Consider the following 11906-nt stretch of genomic DNA (forward strand, 5'->3'; position numbering starts at 1 on the left):
CTGCTGAGTCTCTACAGTGTAACAAAAATACTAGTTTGCTGTTGTTAATTTTAATTTCTAAGATGCAAGGTTTTAAAAGGAGCTGAAAGTATTCAGCATCTCATGGGGACAAACTATGAGTCTTACTAATGAATCCAGCAATTAGTGGTTCATTGTGCCTGCCAGCAATTTGGCCCCAGTTCTGGTCCTGATGGTGATTTCATTTCTGCTGGTGTGAAGCAGGAACAGGATCTGAAGCCTGTGCACCAAGGGGGGCTGAATACTTCTTCAGCACTCTTCTGCATTCTGCAGCAAATAGTAATGAACACAGGTAGGGTCTATATATATAGATATAGATATAGATATAGATGATTTGATATAGATAGATATAGATATATAGATAGATATAGAATCACAGAATTTCTAGGTTGGAAGAGACCTTTAAGATCATCGAGTCCAAGAATCAGACATGTCTGTGAAATTGCATGGCAGCACCAACATTTGCAGCCCTGTACGTTTAGGAATTACTATTGATGTTATATATTTAATTCTCTCTCCCTCTTCCTCTTCCTCCTCCTCTATATCTATGTCTATAAACCTTAAACTGCCTCCAGTTTCTGCAGCTGCTGGTTGGATTCCATCTTGCTGCTAAAAGGAGGTGAAACATAAAGATACCCAGCAAGATCAAGTGTAAATTCATTCTGATTTTAGTGATCTGGATGTTTTCAATGGCATGCAAACATCAAAGACAGATGAGCTTTGTATTGATAGCTTTCCTTAGACAAGCTATTAGTTGGAAAAACAAGTTGTCAAGCAGGTCATGGCTACAGTAGCAAACCACATTTTGCCATTTTTGTAGCAGTTGTATCTGTACATAAATGCAGTGTACATTATCCTTGCACTGCATATTGCTAGGCTGTACTTGCTGCCTCTCCTAGTGAGAAATCTGCCTAGGCTGCATGGAGACATCCAAAGTCACAGAAAACACAGGTGTTTTTTGAAAAGGAATTTCTTAGCCCCCTGCCAGTTGTCCAAGCTGTTTGAAATCTCTTTTCTTTCAAGGTCTTTGGACTTGTTTCTTCTAAAGTTTCCAACAGCTGGGGCTTTTTTGTTTTGGGTTTTTTTGGGTTGTTTTGGTTTTTTTTGAGGGGTGGGGGAGGATTGGTTTGGTTTCGTCTTTTTTCCCCCCTGAATCTTAGGAACTGTGAGCGTCCCTGCCTCTCCTGCCTGACCACAGCAGGATGAGGGGTCTGTTGCTAATTTGTTTTGATATGGTTCTCTTTGGTGTGTATTCTTTTTGAAATTAATTCCTTTTGCAGGTGTGGGGTTAGAGGTGGTGGTGTGCTCCCAGCGAAGGTGTCATCCACCACAGAGAGGAGGTGGGAGGCTTTGATCACTGTGGCTTCTGTTTTCTTGTTGTTCATTTAAAATGTACCAGTTTGTAATGCTGTTTGGCTTTGCAGGTCCTTGTTTTATTTCCTTCCAAGTCTTCCCCCATCCTTGCAGGTTTGTCGTTTTTATTGCTCCTCATTCTGCCTAACGTTTATGGGGATTATTCCTTGCAAGGTGGTGACTCCAGGTTCAGTTTAGGCAGCAGCAGAATCCAGTCCAATGTCTGTTTCCATTTTTAAACAGCCTTGTAATGGGTGGAAGAGGGCATTAATAAGGACCCAACTCCACATGTTCAGAATTATGCAGAAAGGATTTAAAAAACGGAAATCAGCTGGGGCACAGACCACTACAGTTTCTACCCAGCACAATTTCAGGAACAGATAACCACAGATCAAGCTGTCTGACCTCTGTCTGCTTTTCTTGCAGCTTGTTTTGAAGCAGCTGGACATCTCAGGAGGTTCAGTGCAGTATCAGAGGAGCTCCCAAAGGCTCTGAGGAAGAGTGGCTCTGCTCTTCCTCGTGACTCAGCTGTTTATTCCCTGTGTGAGATTAGGCAAATCGTTCAGCCACTTCGTGCCTTATTCTTCCCAGCTGGAAAATAAGGCAAAAGCTGTCAGAGTAATTACGAGCTCTAATTAATTAATATTTCCTATGGTACACTGGAGAAGTGATTTTTTTCCCCCTCCTGTACTTTACTGGTTACCATGTATTTCAGTGGGGGCAGTTTGGGAGAAGCAGTCTTCATAGGAAGAATCCTTTCCCTTCCTTTGCCCCAGGATTTTATGATCCTCTCTAATGATTTTTACTGCATGTGATGTGATTTTCGTGGTGAAAATTGTGAAAGTTGTCATCTTCCCCTGCAGATTTGCAGTGTCTGCATCAGTCCCTGCTGACCTGTGCCTAAATCACTGCTCCTGCTTAGCCTCTGACCTGAGCACGTCATGAACAAATAACATTATACATAATAACATTATTATAATTATTAATGTTATTAATAAATAATATTATTTATAATAACATTATAAATAAACAGGTGGAGCAGTGCTGTGAGAAATTCAGCTGAACAATAGATTCAAAATGCCAAAAGCAGGACCTGGGTTTGGCATGAAGCACAAACAAGAGAATCCCAAGTGAAGAACAGTCTTTCTGCCCTGGCTCCTGTTTTATCCTTACTCAGCATGGACCCTTCTCATTTCAGGATGAGCCTGGCAAGTTTTGCTCAGCTTCACTGAGGCTTTTCTGTATATGAGGCTGCTGAGTTAAATTTTCACTCACTCAGAGATGCAGAATGGGAAGGAGGTTTTTCACCATGAGGTGCAAATAAAGGCTAAAAGCTCTTTGTTCCTGCAGTTTCTTTTCATGCTGTACTGAAAATGCTCTTCCTGGGCCCTCTCAGCAAGGTGTGAGCAACTCTCACTTCTGCTGCTTCCAGTCAAACAGAAGAGCAAATGCCCAATTGGAAGAATAATGGTGATAGGACTAAGTAATTTACTTCTGTGTGGATGAAATAAATGCTGAAATTTGGGTCTGCATTGGGATAAGCATCCATAACTCATCTGGTTTCCCTAGAGGTTGGTGGGACTGAAAACTCATGTTCAAGGAAAATGAGCCTGGAAATCTCCTACTGGCTGCTTTCCTCAAACACATTGTGCTATTTGTCTGTGGAGATTACCAGCAGAGTTCACAAGGATGCTTGGGCATTTTGACAGTCCAAAGGCAGCCAGGAGCTGCAAGTGTGCTTTGGAGGATTTGTCTGTGAAGATTTGTGAAACTAAACAAGTGAATTTTCAGTGAACCCGTAGCAGGCTGTTCATTGTGCTCAGCTGCCTGTCCTGCTGTGTTCTCTTGGCCCAGCAGCCTGCCCTGTGCTCCACAGCACCCCAGACGGCAAGGTCCTGGTGCAGTGTTCCCTGGAGACCTCTAAGGAGCTGTTTCTGTGTGCAGAGGTGTGAGCAGATGCTGCACAAAGGGAAGGCCTTTGTCCCAGGCCATCCCTGGACACAGACTTTATCGAGCAGTTCTCTCCCCAAACACTGCTTTTAGCTGAAACATCCCACTCTGCATGGCTGGGCAGCAGCAGGACTGAAGTGATCCCAGAGTTTTGTGGTTTCTCTCTGTTATTTCAGCCTCTGTGTCCTGTGCCTGACAGGACAGGTGCTGTAGAGTGAGTGCTGTGTGTCACACACAAAGGTGTGTGTCGCAGACATCTTTTTATGAAAATCCTTTCCTTAGGATTTTTTCCTCCTGAGAAGCTGAGAGGCGTCAGGAACACAATGCAAACATTGATTATCTGCTGCTGTGGAATGCAACAGGTGGATCTGTGAGTGGTCCATCTTGGATGTTCATAATTAATGGCCAATCACAGTCAGCTGGCTTGGACAGCGAGTCTGACACAGCTGCATTTGTTATCATTCTTTCCTTTTCTATTCTTAGCTAGCCTTCTGAGATGAAACCTTTTCTTCTATTCTTTTAGTATAGTTTTAATGTAATATATATCATAAAATAATAAATCAGCCTTCTGAAAAACAGAGTCAGATCCTCGTCTCTCCCCTCAACATAAGACACCTGTGAACACGGTCACAGGTGTGGGCTGGAGGGAATGGAGTCTGCCATCTCATCAACAGGTCACTCTGCATGCTCCCCTTCTGTCCTTCCTGTGTCTCTTGGGGAATTCTGCATACAGTCCTGGGAAGCAGCACTGCTAAGCACAAACCAGCCAGCAGCCCTCTGGTTTTTACTGTGGCAGTGTGCAGAGCAGACAGAACCAGAGCTTGGGCTTTGCAGGGCAGCAAATTCGTCGGTATGGTGGCTGACTTCTTTCCTGGCAACTCCACCTCCTGTAGAGAAAAAGGAGGATGCTAGGGGTCTCTCTGAGAGGAAGAAGTCCCAGGATGATATCCTCACTGAGAGTCCCTGGTGTTGCAGAAGGACCCTGGGGGAGAAGTCCTCTCTGTCCCAGGTGCCACAGAACAGATTCCCTTGCTGTGCTCCTGCACCACTTCTCTCCATGAACAAGGATGAAGGCTGTGCAGCAATCCTCCCAGTGTGTAAATTCGGGAGTAATTTATCCATTGAGTGGTTCCCTAAATGCAGAGCAGGGAACAGAAGGAGTATCTGTCGCTAGTGTAGGGCAGCTCAGTTCCCCCTTTGTTTTGAGTCCCATGAATAAGAGTATTTGGGCAGAGTCAGTGAAGTACTAGCTTGGGTTGGATAACATGCCCTGGGTCCAGACAGTACCTGCCTCCTGAGAGAAACTCAAGCAGGAAAAGATACTCAGCAAAGCAACACCATTAAAAAAAATTTTAAAAAATTTAAAATTAAAAAAAAAAGCTGCTCTGGGTATAGGAAAAAATCCAGGCAGAGATCTTTCTGCACCATCACAGAAATAAAGGTCTGTGCACACCCAGAAGGAAGGAGCACTGTTTTTCCTCATACCTGCCCTCATCCTTCTCTTGAGTGCCTTTTCCTTTCTCACCAGAGTCTGGTCATGCCTTCTACTTGTGCTGCTAAAACTTGTGGGCAAGAATACAATGAAGTGACTTCTCTGAACCTGAAGAAGAATTCTGCTGTGTTTATTCCAGTATCATAACCAAGATACCTGCTTTTGTGTCTCGTATGTGTTTTTCTACATAGTTAGAGAAATTTCCACCTTTGCAGGAAGGGACACATTATTCTTAATCAAAACCTGAGAATGTGGCAGGAGGAGGTACAGCTGCAGATGAGCATTATCTAATTCACCCATCCTGTCATGTGAGCATCCCTGCCTAATTTAATACAATTATTTCATCAGTGAGGATAATATCAGCAGCATGATTCATTTATACACCATGGTTCACAACTGCCTTTACCTCTTGGCTCCTTGTTATCACTCCTGCTAGTTCCACCAGCAGTGGCTCCAGGAGCAGGGGAGGGGAAGGAAGCTGCCAGTGTCTTTGTGTGAGTGTGTGGGCAGCTGTAGTCCTCAGGGACACTGATTCCAGAGGGTTTTCTTTGCATCTCTGCTCTAGTACCTCGGTTCCTTGTTTTGTTAGGCATTTTTGGATAAGCAGGAGCCTGGATAAGCCACTGAGTGGCTGCATTGTTCAGTGGGCAACAATAGCATCATTGTCTTCTGCCCCAGACATGCCAGGGAAATTGGCATATTGAAATTAAGATCTCCAGGAAGCAGAACCAAGGTGGGCAATGAGGCTTTGTTTCTGTTGAGGTGGCAGAGGTAATCTTGCAGAAGCCCCCCCCTCCCTGGCTTCTTATTTCTAACTCATTTGGCTGCAATTTGTACTGTCAAGGTCATTGAAATAGGCAGCAAGATGTGGTGAATGTGTTCCCAGAGGTCATGAAAAGCCTCTTTAGCAGAGCAGGCTGGGCTGTGCTTAAGCCAGGTCATTTAAGCACATTTGTATTGCCAGTCAGATGATGCCCAGAGCAGTTGATGGTTTTGTAATAAACCCTGCAACCTGGGCTTGCAGCGTGTGCCACAGTGGGATCCAGCACTCGGGCTTAAAGGACAGTACAGTAATTCAGTGACTGCATTTTAATAGTGCACTGCCCTTAAAATGTGTGAGCAGGAGTGAGGTTATCCAATCCTAATGAATTGTCTGGCCTCCTCACCACCAGCCCCACCCCCCTTTTCATTCTCTAGGCTGGTTCATTCATGTGGGATATCTGCCTTTTATTCAGCTCTTGGTGTTGAAGTAGTGCCATTTTTAATAAATGGTTTAGAGAGTTTCTCCAAATCAGATTTTATCCCCTTCTTTTCCCATATCTATTCTCCGTGGAGATGAATTAACCTTTTATCCTAGGAGGAAGTAAATAGAGACAGCATGATGGCAAGATTTGCAAAGACATCATTTCAGCCAGCTACTCCCAGGCTGCTGACTGAGAGTCAGAATTCCTGGGTCTGTCTGAAGCTCTGCTGCTGTCCCTGCCTGGCTGTGGCCAAATCCCTTCCTTCTCCCCCTCTTTCACTTTTCCTGCCATGTTAATAAGCACTTTGTGTTAACCTATAGCATTTTACCTTCCCAAAGGTAAAACCCTAGAACAGCAGCGTGATCCACACTCAGCTTGCCAGCAGCATTTCTGTTTGTGTGGCATGTCAGGCACTTGAACTTGGAGGTTTTCTGTGTCTGAAGTTTGAAGTGTGACAGCTCAGAGTTATACTAATCCAGGCTGAGTGAAGCTACAAAATACAGCTCTTGGATATTTTACTTACCCCCCAAATTCTGGTGTAGGTGGAGGGCTCTTTCTTTACTCAGATACCTAGATACAACCTGGGAGAAAAACTAGAGGAAATCAAGGATTTAAAGTTCCCTGAATTCAAGTTTTGGTTGATGAGTCTCCCAGCCCTGGGAAGCAAATCAGTTCTTCCTAAAGCAGCAGCTGTTGTGACCCAGCTGTGATGCAGGGGATGGGAATCTCTTTGCCAGTGCTTTGCTTTCTGTGGGTACATTTTATTAGCCCCTCTTCCTGTGTTTTTGCTTATGCTTTATTCTCTACATTTATTTTGTGCCTGTGTGTATTTTGTTTCGTAAGACAAATGTGCTAGTTTTAAAGAGGCATTTCATAACCTTTAATCAAGATCATATTTTATTTTCATCACATCTGTGTTTATATTATTACAAGCCTTTTGGGTCTCAACGTCTTCTAGTCTCAGCATTAATGTTTTGGCTGATATATAAATAAATGTTTGACTTAAACTCTTTTAAAAGTCCTGGCTTGGGAAAAAACCCACCTTATCAATGTCATCTTAGAATAGCTGCATTTCAAAAAAAGGCAGGGACCAATCAATGCTTTCTCTAATAAAAACTGAGTGCAGGGAGTAATTCTAGATTCTGTGATGCACTGCATAAAATCAAATCTCCTGGCTGTTGAAAGATACCATCTACCTGAAGGGAAGATGCTACATATGGGCTTTATCTTTTATGTCTCTTACTTGCCTGAGCAGTCTGGCATAATTGGGGAAACTCTGCTAATCTGTAATGTGGCAGAATAGTAGCTGGGAGATTTTATAGTTAAAAAATAAAGGTGGACTAGCATCTAATTCTTATTGGGGTTACACTGGCTCAGATCAATATTGAAGACAGTACAGTTCTTGGTTTAAGCTGAAAGAGCAGAGGATTCTGAACTGATGACTGCAGAAAAGGAAAAGAGTAACTTGTTTCACTGACTGAAGACCCTAACAGTCATCTTCACACTTAGCACAATTGTATGTTATTACTTGTCCTCCAGATATTTTTTAGGGTCCTTTGGAATAAATCAGTGTAGTTCCACTATTGTAAAGGAAATGACTGAAGTTATTACCAAATCCTGATGCAACGCAGGATTTTTAATGCATTTGACTTCCAGCGAGGATTTGAGAACGCTCTTGGAAATAACAGAAGTAAAAATGTTATGAAGACCAAACAGTGAAGTAGTATCATTTTGTAAATATATATAATAGCTGAAAATTGTTTACTTATCCTCCTTTATGAGAAGCAAGCTTCTGTGACCTCCGATTAATTTACCATTAGCCTGAGCACACAATGAAAGTGAATGAAGGGGCAATTTGGAATGACATTTATCAGCTCTGGAGCTGTCGGCTTCTATTATTTCCACAAGGCCTTATATTTCTTGGCTTCAGAGAAGGCTGTGCTGACTTGAATGAAGAGGAGCATTCTTACTCCCAGGAATAGTTGCAACACAAACAGCCTCATTGCTTGATGCCTGCAATGAGGAAAAACCGCTCGCATTAAACGAGATCAGAGCCACCCTTGAGCAGTGGGCTTGGACAGGACCTTGCCTTCACACCAGGTTAAGAAAAGGGGAACAGAGGAGCTGAGAAAAGGGAGAGGGAGCGAGAGGAGGGAAGGAAATAAGCCTTATAGGGGTCGGATGACTGAGGATGAGGCGATGGGGATGTGGGTTGGAACCCAGTCTGCCTGTGCCATGGTGAGAGCCATCCCCACCAGGACTTGCTGCTGCTGAGCTGCTGCTGCTCTGCCAGATTTCTCTGGGCAGAGAGCACCTTGCAGCTCTCTGCACCATATCTGACACGGATCAGCCCCTTCTGGTGAGACTTTCAGCAGAGGTCAGGAATCCAGCATGGGGAAACCAAAGCCTCTTGGGCTGAGCTGAAGCCAGGTCTGTGGGCAGGTTTGCTTTGCTTCTCAGGCCGAGTTCCAGATAAATACATGGCTTGGCTGTTCAGGGATCCCTCTCTGGCACAGGGTCGCTGTCTTTGGTGGGTTTGTTGGCTCATTTGTACTCAAAACTTTCATGCAACTAACTCAGTACCGATTTCACAACACTATAGTTGGAATGTTGTGAGATTTCTTTATTTTTAATTGAAATCAGGGGAGCAGCAAAGAAAGTCCCCTTCCATTTGGCTGGTATTTTATTTTTATTCTAATTTTATTTTATCTTTATCTGTTGTATTCTCCTACAATGGATTTGTATTTCTGTAAAGTAACAAATCCCTTCTAAAAATGTCGAATACCAGTTTTACTGGTGACATTTTTAACCCTGCAGCCTAAATCTCCTGGAAGATCAACAGAACTCTGCCCTCTAGGTACCTAATTCACTTCTGGGAGTATAGTATGTAGGCTCCTAAGGCACTGATTTTTTCCCATTTATTTTATGCACAAGTTGCCTCTAGGATGGCTTCAGCATCACTTTGAGGATGACAGCTTTGTCCAGTGTGCCTCTGATAACATTTATCTGCTATGACTGTCACAAAACTGTGGAAATATAACCAAATGTAGAAATATAATCAAATAGAACAAAGGTGCTTTGCTCAGAGGCAGTGGAAAAGTTGCATGACAGAGCTTTGCAGAATTGTCTTTATGTTTGGAGACATCTCCATTATAGTTCCACGAGCAATAGCAGCTGTAAAATTCCTTCTTTCCTGTGTGGAAGAGAATCACTGTTACATGATAGTTGCAGAGATTCAATGGTAGCAGTAAAACACTCAAACACCAAAAAAAACCCCACAAAAACCAAAAGCTGAGTCTAATCTCACTCAGCTTTGCATTGTTGTGAATAAGTCAGGAGTAATTCTATAAAACTAGATGTACTTACAATGTAGGGAGGCCAGACTCAGTTTCCTGAGTGCCTAGAGCTGGAGCCCAGCTGTCTGATGAAGCACTCCTCTTAGCTAAAGGATGACTTCCCTAAGTAAGTCACAGTGTCAGACAAGAGCCGTGCTGTTATGGGATGATTTGATCTAATATCACATCCATTAGTTCTGCTTATTGAAAAGTCAGTTAAAATCACTTCTAAAATGTTCCCCTTGTTGAAAATCCTTCTCTCCCTTCTCTGTTGTTTTTTGGTTTTGTTTTGTTTTTTTTTTTCTTATTGTATTTTACTTTGTTTGAACAAAAATACATTACTTGGCATTTTAATGTTTTTTATAGCACTGTTTGTCATTCCTGTCTGTAATCAAGCCAGGTTTAGGAATAATTCCATTACCCTGCAAAAAATGTCACCCAATTTTTCTATTTTCACATAATAATAATCATTGCTGAAATCTGGAAGTTCAGCTTTGCGCCAGATAAAAACATCTGGGGTTGTGTGTGCAGAATTACCCAGGTTACTGTGTCAGGTTTTGTTAAGGTGGAAGAGAAGTATTTATTTCCTATGGTGCTTTTGTGCTTGGGATTCTAAGTCTGGGAAGATCAGGGGAAAATACCAGTTAAAACAAAGGAAAAACCAAAGAAAAGACACACACACAAAAAAACAAAACAAAACAAAACAAAACAAAAAACCCAAAAAACCAAACTGAACCCCCATTCTGCAGTTTGCCCAGTTTGGCTAGTGGTGGTTGAGTGTTAAGTGAAGATGGTCTTCAGTTTTTACTTTATGAATGAATAAAAGATCCAAAATAAAACATAATGGTAAGATTCCTTTATTTTCATGATAGAAGTGAATGTCTTGTTGATGGGAATACTTTCTTCAGAGGCAGAGTGGATGATGTTCTCTGATCATGTCACACTAATTTTCCAGTTTATCAGTCACTGCAGTTCCAAGCTGGAGTGACAAGCTGGTATCACATTTGATCTTCGTGTGTGTGATAGCAGCTCTCAGGTTTGGGTCCGTGGGAGCTGCAGCAGCAGCCCCTGCCTTGGCTGGGCAGAGCTGTGCCAGCAGCACTTGGGTGATAACATTCCTTTCTCCTCTGCTTTCACAGGATGAAGTGGCCCAGCCTCTGAACCTCTCAGCCAAGCCCAAGACATCTGATGGCAAATCTCCCACGTCCCCCACCTCTCCTCACATGCCAGCTCTGAGAATAAACAGCGGGGCCAGCTCACTAAAGTCCTCGGTGCCAGCAACATTAGCCAGTCCTTCGGCCAGAGCCAACACAATAGGTGAGCTCAGCCCTCTGTGTGTCCCCCTCAGAACCAGGGGTAGCTCCTGTTGGGAAGGGTTTTTATCAGCCCTGCCCACAGCTGCCCAGGGTGCCCGTCCTGCTCCAGCTGGTTGGTGTGGGTGCAGAAACTCAGAGACTTTCCTTTCAGGAGGGGTATCTTAGCTTCCACAGAGTCAGAAAACAAAGGCCTGTGTTATTTCAGACGCTGCTTTAACTTCTGATAACTGCTGGTTTTTAATGGCACACATTACAGACAGTGACCTGCACTGGAGACCCTTGATATTGTACCCTGTCATCTAAAAGTGATGCATGAGCTTTCAGAAACATCTCCTAAAGTAAAAAGTCTACATCTTTCCAAAATTATGGGTTGAATTCTCAGTCCATCCGAATGTTGAATACAATAGTATTTCACCTTGGTGTAATAAGCCAAACAATCACCAGGTTCATTCAAGAAAACCCCAAATTTGTTGTTCTATGTTGCAAAAAAGTCTTGTCTGGATGTTTTTAACATCATTCCAGAAAATAGTGATAGTTCCTCCTCCTGCCAAAATTGTATCTTTGCCTAAAAACCATCTAAATAGTAACAGTCTTACAGGTAATTTCATAAACCTGATATGTTACAGGGACTGTTCTTTGTGTGTGTAAGGAAAATGTGCACTCACCCCGTTCCTGATCCTTCTAACTGAAATGGTGTATTCCATGAAGGGACTGAGTATAACCTGGATCAAGGTTCCATGATGTAAACCAAGCTCTGTTTTGGGAATTGAGTGAGGCAGGTGTACTTTTTCTGCTGTCTCCTAAAGCATCTCCTGCCTGGCCACTTTCAGGGCTAGCATAGAAAACCCCAAAAGAAGCCATAGGTCAAACCTATCAGAAGCTGTGTCTGTGATACAGCAGTGCTATGCAGTAATACTTATTTGGTATGACACATTAGAGTCATATAAATATTTTTTAAATATCACATTACTAATTGTTAATGTCTGTATTGTTATTAACCCTACACTCTTTAACTGTGATGCACAGTAATGTATTTTATCTTCAATTTCCTTGACCCTGCTGCTCTCCATGCACAATGCATTGAATTTCATTTTTTTCACGTTAGATTTTTGTCCTTAAGCAGAGGGAACATTGTATTTCCATGGGAAGTTAAGCATCTGACTCACATTTCAGTGGCAAGACATCTCTTGTTCTTCTC

The 11906-nt window shown here is 42.8% G+C and overlaps 1 protein-coding gene across 2 annotated transcripts in view; it reads left to right on the forward strand.

The window, feature by feature from the left end:
• The window catches only part of SOX5 (SRY-box transcription factor 5), a 274532-nt gene that overhangs the window by 233088 nt on the left and 29538 nt on the right, over nt 1-11906 (forward strand). For both annotated transcript variants that reach the window (XM_031063130.1, XM_031063131.1), the window contains exon 11: nt 10532-10709. In XM_031063130.1, coding sequence (XP_030918990.1) covers nt 10532-10709 — 178 coding nt within the window. The remainder of the gene's footprint in view (nt 1-10531; nt 10710-11906) is intronic.

Source organism: Geospiza fortis, unplaced genomic scaffold (genome assembly GCF_000277835.1).
Source record: "Geospiza fortis unplaced genomic scaffold, GeoFor_1.0 scaffold292, whole genome shotgun sequence".
In the NCBI taxonomy this organism is placed as follows: Eukaryota; Metazoa; Chordata; class Aves; order Passeriformes; family Thraupidae; genus Geospiza; species Geospiza fortis.